This window comes from Cajanus cajan, chromosome 11 (assembly GCF_000230855.2).
Source record: "Cajanus cajan strain Asha chromosome 11, NIPB_CcT2T_4, whole genome shotgun sequence".
NCBI classification, from domain to species: Eukaryota; Viridiplantae; Streptophyta; class Magnoliopsida; order Fabales; family Fabaceae; genus Cajanus; species Cajanus cajan.
In genome coordinates, this window is record NC_138527.1 from 31,459,200 (window position 1) to 31,477,864 (window position 18,665).

General features: G+C 27.7%; 2 protein-coding genes across 2 annotated transcripts; both read left to right on the forward strand.

The window, feature by feature from the left end:
* Positions 1-7,760: 7,760 nt before the first annotated feature.
* LOC109800724 (uncharacterized) lies at positions 7,761-11,360 on the forward strand. Its single transcript, XM_020361577.3, has 8 exons — positions 7,761-8,364; positions 8,487-8,581; positions 8,700-8,803; positions 8,932-9,032; positions 9,168-9,268; positions 9,616-10,053; positions 10,158-10,289; positions 10,950-11,360. Exons 1-8 carry the CDS (start codon positions 8,116-8,118, stop codon positions 11,107-11,109), a joined length of 1,380 nt encoding a protein of 459 aa, XP_020217166.1. The 5' UTR covers positions 7,761-8,115; the 3' UTR covers positions 11,110-11,360.
* Positions 11,361-12,467: 1,107 nt separating this feature from the next.
* Positions 12,468-18,118, forward strand: LOC109800385 (uncharacterized). Its single transcript, XM_020361171.3, has 8 exons — positions 12,468-13,513; positions 13,657-13,751; positions 15,394-15,497; positions 15,657-15,757; positions 15,834-15,937; positions 16,895-17,332; positions 17,621-17,752; positions 17,883-18,118. Exons 1-8 carry the CDS (start codon positions 13,244-13,246, stop codon positions 17,962-17,964), a joined length of 1,326 nt encoding a protein of 441 aa, XP_020216760.2. The 5' UTR covers positions 12,468-13,243; the 3' UTR covers positions 17,965-18,118.
* Positions 18,119-18,665: the final 547 nt, after the last annotated feature.

Below are 18,665 nucleotides of genomic sequence, written 5' to 3' on the forward strand. Positions count from 1 at the left end.
TCCTTCGCTGGTACGCTTGATGCTCCAAGATGGGGGTGGTACCTGCAAAAGAGACTCCGATGCTAAAGTTAGGGTTTGTATGAGTGTGAGTCTCGTATAAATAATGCACGTACCTTGGTGTTAATTAGGATTGTGTTGGGCCTTGGGCCCGAGATCAGTTATGATCTGATTAGGATGACGAGCTGACGTCACACAACACGTGTCCGAGGTCGTCCTGCGCTGTGGTGCCGGGCTCGGACCTCGGCTTCGCAGTACGGATAGTACATCTTCTATCTTGCTTTTAAGTTTATTTTTCATTATTAATATACCTACTATTTTAGCATGTGTAATTTATAAATTAAATATTTATTATATATAACTAAAATTTAAAATAATTATATATATATATTTAAATATATAAATTATATTTAAAATTTGAATAAATAATTTTTGAAGTATATAAATTATATTTTAAATTTATAATAGATAACTTATATTAAATCATAAGGTTTTTATTTATTAATTGATAATTTATCTTAAAAAATTAAAATTTAATTAATTAATAATCATCATAAATAAAAATTAAATTAAATATAATGTTAAAAAATTCTAAAAACTTTCTTGTTGAAGAGAAATTATTTTATTAAAATGATCTCTTAAAAATATTCTCACATAAAAATAATTGTTGGTTTTTAATATATAGAAATTGATGAAAAGTAAACTTTCAATTATGATAACTAAAATAAAAATAGTAAATTTTAAATAAATTAAAATATAATTAAAGAATAAAATGTTTTCTTGATAATCACATGTTTATTATAATAAATATATTTTATCATAATACATTAATTCTTGGTTAAATTACCTTTTTAATTTTTAATTTTATTTAATTTATTCAATTTGACCTTACTATTATTTAAAAGTTCATTTGGTCCCGTATTTTGTTAAAACTATACAGTGTAATTATTTGTGTTCAGTTAAAATTAATGATGTTAACTCTTAATACATGTGAAATAATAAGAAAATGATGCATGTTACTGTATGCTTATAAAAATTTAACATTGCTGTTCAAAGGATAAAGGGAAAAAGAAAAACTGATCCTCTCCTGCTATGCAGCCTTTTAAAAAAAGAAATAAATTAAAAATAAATAAAAGGAAAGACAGAGAGAAAGAAAAAAATAAATAAAATAATAATAATAATAATAATAATAATAATAAATGTTAGAGAAAAATAAGCAACTAGAGAGAATTATGTCTATCCAGGATGAGAGGATAGACAAGCCCTAGCTTGCTCCCTTGAATCGGTCCCTAGTCATATGTGTGTGTGTGTTTTTTTTTTCATTTTATTTTCTTTCGATCCAACCAAACAGCATAATTAATGCAAACATTAATTTACTTTATATATATATACGAGGAGGGTTCAAACGACACTGGTGTAACTTTTACTAAGTGTTACACCGCTCAATAACTTTATATTAAATGTGAATTTTAAAAATCCAACCGTTAGATGGAAGGTTCATATCTCTTAGATCATATATGTCAAATTTTGTTAAAATTGAACAACAACTTGAAGGTAATCAAAGTGTTCATATTTTAATATATTTTAAAATGTATATATTACGTCAATTTTGTTTTATGAGAATGAAGTATCAAATCATCTTAGATTAATATAAAATTTGATATATATGATCTAAGAGATATGAACTTTCAATCTAACGGTTGGATTTAAAAAATTCACATTTAATATAAAGTTATTGAGCGGTGTAACACTTAGTTAAAGTTACACCGGTGTCGTTTGAACCCTCCTATATATATATATATATATATATATATATATATATATATATATATATATATATTGTAACTTACTAAATAGTAATTAAATAAATTTAACTGTGTGTTTAAAATATTATAAAAATTAAATTATTTTAATAATTAATTATAATTAAAATAAAATTTTAATTGAATGATGATGTTTAATTTTATTTAGTTGCAGAAAAAAAACTCAATTTTTATGTAGTAAACCAATTTAAAAGAAAAAAGATTGTTAAAAATAATCATAAATTTAAAATTTTATAAAATCAGTTTATTTTAAAAAATATTTATAAATTTAAGCTACTATTCCGAACATACAACTTTTTTTTTATGAGAACAACTTTCATTATAAAAGAAAAAATTGCAATGAGATATTATAATCTTTTTTTATATGTTGGTTTGAGCAAATCATGAAATCCCTTCTTTTGAAATAAAGAGTATAGACAAGTCACAACATATTTTTAAGACTCTACATGATATAAATTCAACACAACTTACAATATAAAAGCTTTTCAAGATTTAAAGTTAAGAAAATATATTTATTCAATTATTATGTTTGAAACTAGTATAGATCACAAAACTCTTCTTCAAAATATATAATGTAATTGCATACTCAAAATTTCAACTTGAAATTAGAATAAATTATAGTAATTACATGCACGTATTTATCAATATTTGACATCTTGAATTTAATTTTAATTTTATCATTTGATTTTTTAAACAAAATTAAATTAGAGTTTAATAACTATATAATATTAGTATAAAAAAATTCACCGATAATCAATCAAAAATCATTGTTAATATGACTTTCAAATATTAATATAATTTTTTATCAATTATTACATAAATTATTTTTTTTATTAAATATAAATTTTTCAAAACTTACTGTTATATTAAAAGTTTCCTACTCTTAAAATATATGTAAAAAAAATTTATATTTATATTAAAATATACAAAAATGTGAACAGTCTAATTACTTTCAAATTATTATTCAATTTTAACAAAACTTAATAAAAATATACAAAATGATATAAAATTATAATTTTATAATTATATCAATAAAATTTATATTTAATATAAAATTATTGAACGATGTAATAATTAACAAAAGTTACATATGTGTCATTTAAACTCTCTTCTTTCTATATATATATATAGATCTCTTTATATAAATATAGATATATAATCACTTTTGTTTTTTTATATCTTTTTAACTCTATTTTATTGTCATTTTTCAAACACTATCATTAATATTATATTATTATAATATTATACTATTTAAGTATTTATTGGATAGAAAATATATTAAAAATAATTATACTAATATTATATTATTTTTATATTTTATGTTTATATTTAGTGAATGAAAAATATGTTAAATAATAAATGAACTATTTTTTAAAAAATAGAAAACAAGTATACTCTAAATAGAAAAGGTAGACTTATTAATCTTTCAACCGAAATTTCATGACACGTTATTGACAACCATTAATGGACCAACTGATATTTCAAAATTGGTGACCCATAAAACTACAACCAGTATTGAAATTCAACAGTCAACACGTGCATGCAACACTATGATTGCGATTAAAATAATGAGACATAAAATTGGTAATCAAACAGAACAGTGTCTCCGATGTATCTGCTTCATAACAATAACACTAAAACAGTGTGGTGGCTTTAGTTTGGAATCTTTCATTGTAATTTTTACAAATAAAAAAATGTGTCTTGTGATTAAAATACTAAAAAGTAAAAACCTTGTTTATGCAGCAAAGCAAGTCAAAATGATTGAAAGTTCCAAAATCTGAATAAGAAGGGGGTTGAGGGTTCTAAATTTATTTCACTTGCAGTGTTGGGATTCAAACAAGTCCCACATAGATAAAATAACACAATAAATAACAACTTATATAATACAAATATACTTCAATGATAGAGAGACCTTTTAGGTGATGACCAAAAACAAAACCGTGAGGACTAAGGCCCAAAGCGGACAATATCTCATCATTGTGGAGTATGTTTATGTAATAACCTTATAAAAATAATTCATAAAATATTCTCTCAGACAAATACCATAAAATAACCACGTTATTCTACTCCATAAAAAAATTGCTCACACGGAACATGCATGTGCCACTCGCCTTTCAAGAGATGCGCAAAATCACCATTCCAACTAGTTTTGTTGAAGCCGTGCAAGTTACTCTCTAACCATTTTTAGTTGAACATTTCTCAAGTCATATCAAAATTACTTCCTTTCGTTTAGTTGCACTACAGTATATGAATATAGCACGGTATTTTCTTAAATAAAAATATTTTAAATTAAAGTATTGATTATGTTTTGAATTGTGATTGAAATCAATTCGAATAACAAGTTATCTCAACATCTAATTAAAAGAGTTGTTCAAAGATAATGTTGAAAGAGATGATTACATAATTCAATTATTCGCGATTGATTATTTTTTAACATAAATTGAAGTTATTCTATCACTGTATTAAATCAAGGTAAAATAATCTTTAAAAAGCCTTGAGACTAGAATTCTCAAATGAACTAGACTATGTGAACTGATATTTGTAAATGAATTAATCCGATTCAACTCAAATATCTTATAAACTACTTATTTTGTAATTCGGCCTAATTTATTATTATGCCGAACTAGACCAAATTGTTTTGTTGAGTCAAACAAAATTATCTTATTTTATTTATTGTTTTAATTTATGAAAGAAAATTAAAAAAAAAATACAAGACTAAATAAGCCTAATAATTTAAAGCTTAAAAATGATTGTGTCATCCTATTGGCTTATTCTTTTTTGGATCACTTTCTTTTAGAGTTCAATTTGATATATCATTTTTTGACATCTCTACTTAAGACTCTTACTATTACTTTGAAAGAAAAAAGTTATATGCATTTATCATAGTATCTCAACATTGCCAAAGTATCTAATTATTCATGTCTTTGAAGTATGAGTATTTCAAAATTCATGTTGTACATGTATCAGGTTTGTACTCATATATTGATATATGTTAGGTACTTGTGGGTACATACTAGGTATGCATCTATTTTTTTAAAAGAAAAAGTGAGTACTTAATTTGGATACATATATGTATTTTTTGAATGCATATTAAACTCATACTAAGCCCGAAAAATAAAACCTATACATATTAACAAGAAATTTTAAAATAAAATCAAAGGATTAATTAGTAGGTCATGTATGGTGCAACAATTCTTAAATTTTAATCCATTGCATTGAAATTTTTCTCATAACCATAATAATCTTTTTGTTGTATGAGAAATCGAAACACATTCTTTTGTTCATTCTATGAAATAGGCTCAATCTTAAAATAGTTGAAAATTTAATTTTTATACATACAAATCTTCGTCTCCTCTCATGAAAGATCAAGTGTTGTGTAGAGGATGAGAACAAAACGTGAGATATTGGTGTAGATAAATGAAATTCACCTAAAAAAGTTGACGTTCTCAAAATTACTGTTCTTTCTTTTGATGAATTAAAGTTAGAAACAATCCTTATTATGAATGACAGACAAGAAAATGATGAAATTGAAATAGTTAAAGCGTGATATATCATAATCAAAGTAAGTGTGATATTATAATCACACTTTAGGTGTTATACTTTTTATTCTTAATATTAATATTATAGTTCAAGTGACAAATATCTTGTTTATTTATAATTTTTTTTTATCATTCATACAATTTACTTAAGTTTATATAATTAAAAAAATTATTCTCAAAATTACATTAACATATTCATAGCTTAGATTTTTGAAAAATCAAATTGTACCCGTATCCATATATATATCCAGTACTGTACCCCATATCCACACAACGAAGCTTCATGCTTATTTTGATGAACATGAATTATGGTTCAGTCAAAAATCAACAATTTTATATTGAATTTATCAATTTATAAAATACAAATATATTTAATTAAAAATTATAGAAAATTAATACTTAATTTTAACACAACTAAAAGTATTCAAATATAATTTTATGTTGACTGACTTCTGTTACCGATTCATATATAAAAATAAAAAAACAAAAACTATCGATCAACATCCCTTAATTTGATTTAAAATTCTTATGGTAATTGTGCTGATTTGATTTGATGCGAGAGCTTAAAGTTTTATCCATATTTGGATTGGTGACGTGTAATTGTGGACGTGCATCACCCAAAGCAATTAACAATTGCTTTTTCGTTATTTTTTTTATATATGAATATCCCATTAAAAAGGTGAAATGTAAATGTTAATCTAAACACATATTTTCAGGGATTAATCCACGCTTAAGTAAGGTCAGGGATTTGAATCCTGCCTTGTGTATACAGCCGCGTTAAATTTTGGGATTAGTTATCCTATTCTTTGAAGTACTTCCAATGTAACGAGAAAATTAATCACTACTATCGACAATAAATATTCTAGGGAAAAAAAACACATACTTTCAAACTTTATAATATATATGATGATTTTGGGAATCTATATTAAAGGACTATAAGAAGAAATGTTTGAAAACCATTAATTTGAGGTTATGATAATGATCCTTGGGATCTTAACTTGTTGCTTGATAGACCCTCAAATTAACAAGGAGGATGACGTGAGTGCAAAGGAAATAAGTGAGGATAACCATAACAAAGGACAATAGCAGAGAGATGGTGTGAATGAAGGTAGAGAGGTGAAACCTTGATCAAGGTTTGTACCAAAGAGTACAATAATGACAATGAATTACTTATGAGATTAAGACACAAAATAAATGTGTATTTTATTTGAAAATAATGAAATTAAATAATGTTAACTAACTTTTTAATTAACATATAAGTTAATTAATTTTGTTTATAATCAAGCCCAGAAAGAGATCCCAAATTAAATAAAAAAATTGTAATAAATTAGGTCTTAATGATATATAAAGACTTAACGATAGATATGTTACATCTATATTAACTTTTGTTAAAGTTTAGTGAACAAATTATTAATTAGTCATTACTTCTAAAGAACTAAAATATAGACAACAAATTAAAAAATAATAGTTCATATTCATTACAAAAATTAGTTAACACTATTTAATTATATTAAAAAAATAATTTTCTAAACTGCCTTTTATATTATAAAAAGTCATTGTAAATAACATATTAATTAAATTAAAGATATTTTAAAAATAATATAATTAAATGCATACCACCTAAACAAACCAGTTATTCTAAAGTGTTTGAAAGATGTAGGAACCAAACATGTTTCTTAACGAAACCTTTTATTTATAGCAAGTGACGCCTAATAACGAAACACAAATCACATCAAATTAGTCACGACCACTAAACATTTACATGATTCCTAACGAAAAGAAATTGAGTAAAATAAAATCCACTGTCCATCACGAGGTCCACGAGCACGAAATCCAATTCCTATGCCTAGTGAAAAACTCCACGTTCTGTTGTAGTCTAATAATGTGCGTCAATCCACAATCCCCAGAAAAGCGCGTTGGGGGTGGATCACCCAACGAACAACCAACAAGAGTTTATTATATGATGAATAAATGTATTTGATTTTGTTGTCGTTGTTGTTGGCGTGGAATCTCGAATTCCAATGGATAAGGTGAATTCAACTGAGTTTGGTTTGAAACCAGGGAACCTTCCAGCTTGTTACACCACACTTCCAAACTGTTAAAGAAACCCCTAGAACCTTAGATCATACAATTTACTATATTTTATCCAATGTTATTTTTATACATTTTGGCCACTATTTTATGGCCGAAAATTTAGTTTTATTTTGTGTATAGATTTTGTCAAATTTAGTGGTGCCCACATTCACCAAATTCACACAAGTGTCACATTCCAATTCCACCTTTAGTTCTTTTGGATTTTGATAAACTACAACTAAATTTTAATAAAAGGTTTATTATTATCGCCCTGGTTTTCTCAGCCACATGGACTAATAAAAAATAGGCAAAAGGTAAAAGACGATCGTGAATTGTGAGGTAGAAAACGAAGAAAATGTGGGAAGAGACCACGTTCAAAGTCTGAAGCAAACGAAGAGCGCGTGTTTGTGAAATATATATATATATAAAGGAGAGACCTCTCGCCCTTTGTGAACTTTCCAATTACCATAACACCTTGTATGTTGTTTCAGCGTAGGAGAAATTTAATGTTTTTTTTAATGTAATTAGGGGGGTCTGTGTCAGCATCAAGGGTTGGAACGGTTTTTGATTTTAACCCTGCAAAGAGCCTTCCTTTGCGGTTTCTCCTTTTGAGAAGGCTCTTGCGGGTTTTATTGAGAAAAAAAGGGGTTGTTTTTATTGTTGGATTTGCAAGGAGGAGGAAAATGATGCGGTTATGGATTTCTTATCTGCAATTGGTGGAGCTGTTTGTGAGTTCGTTGGTTCATTTGCTTTATGGGTTTTACATATTTAGCTCTGCTGTGGCGGGGGATCTGTCGCAGGCTGTCAGTGAATATTTTCACAAGTCCAACGTGAATGTTGAGGTGAAAGAGGGAGTATCAGAGAGAGGAGCAAATGATGATGATCTTCCTCCTATTGTGTTGGTTCATGGGATATTTGGATTTGGCCAAGGGGTGAGGCTCATTGTTTTTATTTATTTTTGTATTTTTTCCCTTGTTTTTCTTTCCAGTTTCGTCCTTTTGATGAATATCATTCTGGGGTGTTGAGTTGTCTGTGCCATGGTTGTTTTTCGCAGAGATTAGGGGCTTTGTCGTACTTTGGTGGGGCAGAGAAGATGGATGAAAGGGTTCTTGTTCCTGATTTGGGGTCTCTAACCAGTATCTATGATAGGTAGGTTATTGAGGCGTAAAATCTGGGTTTTGGGGTTTTTCTACTAAATGGGTGTGTGTATTGTTTTGTTTATGCAACAGAATTGAAAAGGGTTCATATTTTCTTTTTTGGGTCTCAGGGCTCGAGAATTGTTCTATTATTTAAAAGGTGGGCAAGTTGATTACGGTGAAGAGCACAGCACGGCTTGCGGACACTCGCAGTTTGGACGAATGTACGAACGAGGTTCGGTGATCTTAATGTTCTGTTTTTTGTTGTTGTTGTTGTTTTTAGTTTTTTAATTCTCACACTTTCTCTTTGTAATTTGCTAATGTTCTATGAAAATGTCTTTTGTTGTTGTTATTGGGATACAGGACATTACCCTGAGTGGGACGAGGATCACCCTATTCATTTTGTTGGGCACTCAGCAGGGGCACAAGTTGTTCGTGTCTTGCAACAAATGCTTGCTGATAAGGTTGGTCGGTCTTAATTGTTTCATGTGCTTTCACCTTTTTTTTTTTTTTCCTTCTAATTGTAAAGTGTTTTGTTTATTTATTTATTTGTTGTGATTTTCGTATTTCTGATAATTTGATGTTCTTATTGTCTTCAGTCATTCAAGGGGCATGACACTTCAGAGAACTGGGTATTAAGCATCACATCCTTATCTGGAGCATTTAATGGGACTACAAGAACCTACACAGATGGCATGCAGTGAGTTTTTATCAACTTTTGGTTATGTTGAAACTTTCAACTATTATTTTATAGTTGTTAGCTTGAAATGGGGTGGTTTGAGATTGAGAGAGCATGTAATAGTTCCAATTGCAAAAAAGACAAATAGCCGGGATGATGTATTTGAAAGACTATCCGGTTATGCTATTAGTTTCAGCATATTATATACATTCCTCAACTAATTTTTTTGAGCTTTTCAACAAAACTGCATGATAAGTAAGGCCTATATCCCCCATCATTCATATTGATCAATATCTTGCTAATTACCAGCATTGGTTACATTGAGCAAACTGAATGCTAAGCTAGTCTGTAATTTGAGTTTATTTCAGGCCAGAAGATGGGAGAACATTGAAACCTATTTGCCTGTTACAACTTTGCCGCATTGGAGTTATAATATATGATTGGTTCGACATTCCCTGGCTGAAGAATTACTACAATTTTGGGTTTGATCACTTTAACATGTCATGGAAAAAGATGGGCATATGGGGTCTTGTTGACTGTCTATTGGGGAATGCAGGTCCATTTGCTTCAGGAGATTGGATCCTCCCTGATCTTACAATTCAAGGGTCTATAAAACTCAATTACAATCTACACACCTTTCCAAACACATACTACTTCAGCTATGCCACCAAGCGCACAACAAAGATCATGGGTGTTACAGTTCCTTCAAGCATACTTGGAATTCACCCGCTGCTTTTCATAAGAGTTTTGCAGATGAGCCAGTGGCGTTTTCCTCCAGATGTTTCTCCCCCTTATAAGGGATACAAGTAGGTTTTTAGATGCAATTGATACTATTTCTTCTCCTTCTTTTTCAGTACTCAATTGTAACTTATCTCAAGCTTGATCAATAATGTAAATTTTGCTTGTGCAGGGATGAGGACTGGCTAGATAATGATGGAGCCCTAAACACAATATCCATGACTTATCCTCTCCTCCCAATTGAGCACCCCAACTGTTTGGTTGAAAAGGAATCAGATTGCCAACCCTTACAACCTGGCATCTGGTTTGTAAAACTACTACCGCATTCTTTTGCTCAATAGTAAATCCATAACATAGTAAAATCTAGCTGTGTATTATTTCCTTGTATCTAAAATTTTTTAGTCCACAAACTGTTTAAGTTGATTAGATTCTATAACTGCCATTTAGTCTAGCTTTGATTATACAACAAGGTTGGACATGATTGAATTGGTTAACAGGAGATCATTATAGTGCAGTGCCCTCATTTTATAAGTTGCATCAAATTTTAATTAATATAGATGTATATTATGTAACCCTAAAAATATAGATACTTGGTTAGACAATCTAATATTTGGAAATTCTTAATTGCTATACGCATTATCCATTGATTTTGAAATTTTTGTTTTTATTTATTTGCATGGATGGATGACTCCCTTCCATTAATAAAGTCAGAGAACTAGTGGACCATTCTTTGCAGTTTATTTTCTGAACTGAATGTGCCTAAAATACTAATTAAGGATACCAGACATGGGTATTCTGTTTGCAATTTAACTGTTAAGTAATGCCATTTAATCTGGTGTAAAGTCAAGTGTGTTTACTGGTTTTGCAATTAACACAATTTTTTGTTTTAAAAGATTTGTCTGTGTATCATTTGTTTTGAGAAATTATTCTGTACTGATCAATTTATGATATTTTGATGAAACAGGTACTACAAATTTGTGGAGGGTGATCATATACTATTCATTATAAATCGGGAGAGAGCCGGAGTGCAGTTTGACTTGATCTATGACAGTATTTTCCAACGCTGTAGGAAACATGCTTTTAGGAAGAAGCCTCCAACAATGCCTAATGAAATCCATCACTAGCTCACAATTCTTTATTCCCATTCAATTCAAAGAGATATATGAAAAGAAACAGGCTATTCATTTCCTATAATGTCCTTTCATCTTTGTAAATGTAAATATTAAGCCAACGTTTCCCATTTTTATACTACCATTTTCTGTAATTTGTAGGATTGTGAGAGATATCAGAGGCTATAGTCAATAGTTTCCACAATCACTATAGTGTACACAATTATTATCTCAATATTAAATATCATGAATTGTTGAGTTCTCTATCCATGTCTGCTCCATACATTTTTTAATTTTGGACTTTACAACTGTGTTGTGAAAGAAAAGGAGACGATAATTGATCAGAAATTCCCTCTGCCCAACATGGAACCTCTTAGATGTCATAAGTATAATAATCTAACCATTTGTTTTTTCAAACACGAGTATTTCTAAGCTGATATATTCACACTTTACAGACTCATACAATCATAATAGTAGTATTTCTTTAATGGCATGTGTTAGGTGGAAATAAGAGAGGAAACAAATACAGATAACAAAATATATTTTTTTGTTTGACTTAAGAGAAAGTAAAAGTATGATTTTTAAAAAATAAGTTATAATATTTTTTATAGTTTCACTTTATTTTTAAGTTTTTAATTTAAAATAAATATTTTTAGTCTATAATTTTTTTTTAAAATTTTTATAATTTAAGATAGATTTTTACGTACCAATACTTATAATTTTTTAATTCTTTTAGTCTTTATTGTTAATTTTTTTTAATCTTGCATCTTTTATGTTAGTATGACAAATATTAATTTAATTTTGTATCTTACGTCAAATTTATTTTATTAATTACTTTAAATTAAATTTTTTGATGTTTTATAATTCTTTTATATCCTCATTATGTGATACTCATTGTTGAGAGATATTTTTTTTTTTTTTTTATCTTGCAAAGTTAAATATTTTTACTATATTAATACAAAATATATAATGTTACAAAAAAAAAATCAACAATAAAAATTATAAAAATTAAAAATTTGTAAATATAAGACTAAAAAAATTTATATAAGACTATGGAAACTAAAAGAATTGAAAAATAAATATAAAAACTAAAAATTTATTTTAAATTACAAAAATTAAAAGGTAAAATAAGTAAAATTATATAGACTAAAAAAATATTTTAACATTAATTTTTTTTCTCAAAATTTTATTCCTTTTTTACTTTCTGTTTTCCAATTCAAATAACAAAATTTACTTTCCACTCTCTTTCTTTACCACCGTTTTTCAAATAGGCAACAAAAGAAAAGGCTTTTGTGTACAGCTTGGAATCTATAATTTCCATAGTTTTATGCGGTTGATACTTAGCCACGCAATTATTATAAGAAAAATTTGTAGTTGTTAATTAGTAGTTGTCCTTATTTTAGGGGTCCACTGGTCCAGATTATACTGAAAGTCATTCCACTAGTTCAATGACAGGTGTAAGAAGACTCACAACAAAAGCAAGCCAGAATGAACTCCTTTCATATATATATATATTTTTAATTTGAAATTACTGTTGTGATTTTCTCAGCTCTATGGACAAAAAAATACTATACGAAAGGTATGCTATGTGATTGGTCATTCGGAAGGAAACGAAGAAAATGTGAAAACAGACCATTTACAAACGAAAAGCGTGTAAGAGGCGTATCAGGTTTTCTTGAAGGTTCATCATAACCATACCATAGTTTATTGTGAAATACTATGAACACTTCAACACATTTTTCTATTTAAAAACTTTTTATAGGTTGATATTTAAAAATATATAAAATTTTATATAACTTCTTTCATAATTTTATAATTTTTTAATAAATTTGAACCAGTAAAATAATGTTTTAAAAGGAGTACATTAAAAGAGTGTTACTAATTTTTCTCTACTGATATAAGTTTAAGGAAATACCAATGACATATTCTTTGTTTGTCACACTATTCAAAACGCACTTCTTTGGTATTAGTAAAATTTTATTAAAAAAAAAAATGATTTTAGGATAGAGGAAACTTTGGTGTGAGGTTCTAGTGTTACACAGTTTTTGCATTGAACCCCTTAAACTGCTACAAACAGGCTTGTTTTGGGGTTTGTAGGGCAATAAAAGAAGGGTGGTGCTTTGGTTTTGGAAGTAGTTAGTTGTTTTTCATGTTGGGGTTGCAAAAAATAATGAGACTCTGGAGTGCATGTTATGAGCAGTTGGTGGAGGTATTAGTGAGCTGCTTGGTTCTTGTGCTATATGGGTTTGACATTTTAAGTTCAGATGTTGGTGAAGATCTCTCAGGGGCTATTGCTGAAAATGTTAAGGTGAAAGAGGAAATGCCAAAAGGAGAAAGAGAAACCCAAAGCCACCATGAACTCTCTCCTCCTATTGTGTTGGTTCATGGCTACTTTGGATTTGGCTCCTTTGCCAAAGGGGTGAGTCTAGTGTAGTCTATTCCTTACCCTTCTTTATTTATGCCTTAAATTTCAATCCCCCCAACTTTTTTATTTTTAATATTTCCATTTCTCTATATCTTATTTAATTTTGATGTCTTTGTTTGACATATTCATTGTCTTAGAGATTGGGTGCTTTGTGTGACATTGCTGAGGCAGTGAACAAAGGAAAAAGGGTTCTGGCTCCTGATTTGGGCTCTTTAACCAGTATCTATGATAGGTGAGTTCTTTCATCTAGACACTAAGGCACTCTTATTTTTTTTTTTTTTTGGGTAAAGATAGGAAGCATTATAAAGATAGTCACAATGAAGATTGAACCTAGGTCTTCATGCTTCTAACTACCCTAACTCCTCCCTCTTAATCATTAGGCTAATCCTAATTGTTTAGGGCACTCTTATTTTAATACCACTATACAACTTCTAATAAATAAATAAACAAATAACTAGCAAATGCACGTTCTGTCATAATATATTTATTTAGAGTATATTTTGCGAGATATTTAAAGAAATTATAACTTTTTTTATTATCAATTTATAAGTTAATTTGATAAAAATAAATTTGTTTAACATGAGAATTTTATTTTAAGAATTTATGCTATATTTTTACAAGTTAATTGAAGTAATTTATAATTTATACACTATCAATTTTTTTTATTAATTTGTTTGAAGTCTTTTTTTAAATTTAAAAATCATTTTTTATTCATGCTATTATCTTATTTATATTATCAAATAAATAAATATATTATTTTATATTAGTTACATAATTTTACCAAATACTTTCAATTTAATTCCTTAATTAACTTATAAATTTTCAACTTTTCAACTCCTATTTTATAGTAATTTATAAGTTTTCAGCAAGCTTATTGGCTAGTTTTACCAAATACACCTTTAACAAAGAGAAATGATACATATATAATAGATTGTACAACAAAGAGAGAGAAAAACTATTATATATGTATCATTCCAAAGCAAATCATAGCTATATAAAATAAACGTTTATTTTGTGTTTTGCATAGGTTAAATATTTGTTATATTTTAATATTATATTTTCTTTATATATAAATTAGAATAATTATCTTAATTAATAAGATTAATTTTGAATAACTATTTACATATACTCAATATATTTTAAAAAATTTATTTATTACAATATAATCTTAATTGTATGAAATAGACACTTATTTTATGTATTGTACAAACTAAAATATTAAATTAAAATTTTGAATACTGATAAAATATTATTATTTTTCATTATTTCTTAATTTTTATGAATAAATGTAAAATAAAAATATATCAACGAGCTTAAAAACTAAAATATAATTTAAATCTAAACGTAAAATAAATCTTAAATTTTGGTATAATTATATTAAAATTATATATTTAATTAGAAGCATTTAAAATAATTACAAATAAAAATTAATTAATTAGCTTATCAAAAGGTAATTTCCATGACACAATATCTTACCAATATAAATCAACAGAATTTTAACACCGTTAACAGGTGAAGAATTTAATTGCAAAATTTTTAAACTATATAATCATTTTAGAAATATCTTTTTAAAAAATATAGACCAACAAATTGATTTAACCTAAAATATGCCATCATTGTGCAGTGTTATAATTGTTTTATATAATTATGCTATATTCACTTTGTTTAGCAGAAATTGTGTGTTGATCAGTCAAATTTATTGTTCAAATTTTGCCAATGGTTTGGCTTTATATATATATATATATATATATATATATATATATATATATATATATATATATATATATTTATCTTCATTTACCCTGTTAATTGGTTGTGTGCATGTCCCATGCATGCATGTTTTGCGAATATTCTGAAAAAGAATTTTGTGACAGAGCTCGCGAACTGTTCTATTATTTAAAAGGTGGTCAAGTGGATTACGGTGAAGAGCACAGCAAGGCTTGTGGACACATTCAGTTTGGAAGAATCTATGAACGAGGTTCCATCGCCTCTCATCTTTCACCCATAAATATTTCATATCCATTTTTCTTAAAATATTTGAAAAGATTTTCGTATTACAAAAACTAGCTAGCTAGGTTCAATCATTAATATTATTATTTTCGTATTGTTTTGTTTAAAACTTAAAATTGGGATGCAGGATACTACCCTGAGTGGGACGAGGATCACCCAGTTCACTTTGTTGGACACTTAGTTGGAGCACAGGTTGTTCGTGTCTTGCAACAAATGCTTGCTGATAAGGTAATAAAGTGATCATATTTTTACCCTTTTAAGTAAATGTAAGATGATTAATTTGACATTAATATTACTGCCCCAGGCATTCAAAGGGTATGAAAACACTTCAGAGAACTGGGTTTTATGCTTAACTTCTGTATCAGGAGCACTCAATGGGACTACAAGAGCCTACATAGATGGCATGCGGTCACTTCTTTTTCTTTTTTTCTTTTTATGCTTTAACTTTATACTAAATTACTTTGACTAATCAGATTCTACATAGTTTTCTTTATCCTTATACTTTAAATATCATATTAATATATTTTTTTAATTATTTAAAATACATTATATGATGGAAATATTTAGAAAATAAATGATTGTCTACAATCTCATGGAGTGTAATTTATTCTAAATTTTACATTTTTTATCAATGGAAAATCTTATTACAATTGCACTAAAAATTAAACTTAAATCTTTATATATTTATTTTACTCTCATTTTAGGTTGATCCCAATGATTTTACAATTCCAAATCTCAAGTACTAATTTAATACTCTTTTTGTTACATAATGAGTAAGTTTAAGGTTTTTATACACATATTAAGAATAATAATACATATTACTTTTTGATACAATCTTATTAAAATAATATTATTCTCTTAATAAATGCATTACTTTTAAATGTGTCGGTTGAATAATTTATGAATGAAAAAATTAGAAAAAAATTACTTTTAAAAGGAAAACATGATTTATTTGGAACATTTTAAAAAAATATTGGGTCTGTTTGATAGATTTCTCCAAAAATATTTTAAAGAGAATAAAATATGAGAAAAAATGAAACGAGTTTTTTTCGTAAGTTAAAATTAACTTAAGCATGTGCTAAATTGTATAAACTCTCTCTTATTAACTTTTCTAAAATCTCATTTTTAACTTTATGTATAATATACTTTTAGTTACATAGAAACTCATTTATATTTTATTTGTTTATTTTTAACAAGTTTATTTAAACATACTCACTATTAAAGATAACGAGACTCCAATTTCAATTTGAGAAAACCGTAAAAGAACATAAATAATTTCATCTTAATTTTCTTCCATACTTTATCATGGATTATTTTTTTCAAAACTTTGTTAGTTACCAACACTAGAAATTGAGCTTGTTTCAGGCCAGAGGATGGGGGAAGAATGAAACCTTTTTGCCTGTTACAACTTTGCCGCATTGGCGTGATAATTTACTATTGGTTTGACATTTCCCGGCTGAAGAAGTACTACAATTTTGGTTTGGATCACTTTAACATGTCATGGAAAAAGATGGGCTTATGGGGTATTGTCCAATGCCTCCTGGGCAATTCAGGCCCATTTGCTTCAGGGGATTGGATCCTCCCAGATCTTACAATTCAAGGTTCAATAAGACTCAACAACCATCTACACACATTTCCAAACACATACTACTTCAGCTATGCTACCAAGCGTAGTTGGAAGTTTATGGGTGTCACAGTTCATTCATGGATTCTTGGAATTCCCCCATTGCTTTTCTTCAGAGTTTGGCAAATGGGCCGGTGGCTCCATCCTCCACATGTTTCTCCCCCCTATAAAGCCTACCGGTAGGTTTTCATATGCATTACATATTTGTGAATTTTGTTACTAATTTTTTTTAATTTTTTTAGATTTTATCACCTTATTATTTGATTATTTGTCTCTATTAGTTGATTATTGATGTGACACATAATTGTGACATGAATTATTAATGTAATATATGAATGATGATGTGATATGATTGAGTTTAATAGGAAGCATTATTAGATAGAATTGCTTGAGTTTGCTGAGTGACCACTTTCCCCTTTTTATAGATTTTTTTAAAATTATTAAAAGGAACATAATTGGGTGTGCAGGAATGAAGATTGGCAAGAAAATGATGGAACACTAAACACAATATCCATGACTCATCCTCGCTTCCCAATTGAACACCCTAGCTGCTTGGTTGAGAAGGATTCAGAATGCCAACCCTTACAACCAGGCATCTGGTACTGGATACCAATATTACTATCTTGGTTTAGAACTTGACTTTAGCCACTTACTCTTAACATATCAAAAAGAAACTTATGAGTTTAACATAATTTACTCACTGACCAAATTATGGTATTGATGGAACAGGTATTACAAGTTTATAGAGGGTGATCACATTGCATTGACTAGAGCAGGAGTGGCTTTTGATTTAATATATGAGAGACACTGATTTTGCAGAAACCTCGGTCCTCACAAGTTACAACCACTATGTGTATACTACAGTATTATTAAATAATGAACGAAATACCATATAATATAAGTTTCTTAAACTTTAAGATTATTAAATATGAACCAATAAACTCTATCTGTTGTTTATTTTAGCATTTCTCTGTCTTTGTCTTTTTCTGCGTTAGCTGAAGAATAATTTATTTTTTTGATCAACAGCTTACAATTTTTGGACCAATTATTCGGCCCTAACTACTGAGAGAAGCAGCTATTCTGATGGCCCAAACTGCATTCTTACAATGCCATTCTTCATATCTGCTATTGACCCATCTTCATGTATATATATATATATATATATATATATATAAAAGTAAAATTAATTGAATGCACAATATTGTTTTTTTTTTTATATTAAGAATAAAAAGAAACATTGAAAATACAATTTTAATTAAAATGAAGGGAAAATTTAATACGTAAAATGAATATTAAAATATTTCTAAACATTTTATTAGTTTTCATTTCATGAGATGAATTTGGCGGTGAGTGCTTTAGTTATTGTGAGAATGATATATAATTGTAACCATTAAATTAAAATCGATTATTTAGATCGTATATTTAATAATAAATTCTACTAGTTTTTTTAATTAAATATCACATAAGAATTTTCAAATATAATGTGGGATTTATTATTAAATACACAATTTG

Bases quoted from the DNA above. Each gene is read 5' to 3' on its own strand.
- LOC109800724 (XM_020361577.3), top strand. From the start codon at position 8,116: ATGATGCGGTTATGGATTTCTTATCTGCAATTGGTGGAGCTGTTTGTG. The intron at 9,269-9,615 runs GTGAGTTTTTAT...AGTTTATTTCAG, and splicing joins ACCTACACAGATGGCATGCA to GCCAGAAGATGGGAGAACAT. The intron at 10,054-10,157 runs GTAGGTTTTTAG...TTGCTTGTGCAG, and splicing joins CCCCCTTATAAGGGATACAA to GGATGAGGACTGGCTAGATA.
- LOC109800385 (XM_020361171.3), top strand. From the start codon at position 13,244: ATGTTGGGGTTGCAAAAAATAATGAGACTCTGGAGTGCATGTTATGAG. The intron at 13,514-13,656 runs GTGAGTCTAGTG...TCATTGTCTTAG, and splicing joins TTGGCTCCTTTGCCAAAGGG to AGATTGGGTGCTTTGTGTGA. The intron at 15,938-16,894 runs GTCACTTCTTTT...AGCTTGTTTCAG, and splicing joins GCCTACATAGATGGCATGCG to GCCAGAGGATGGGGGAAGAA.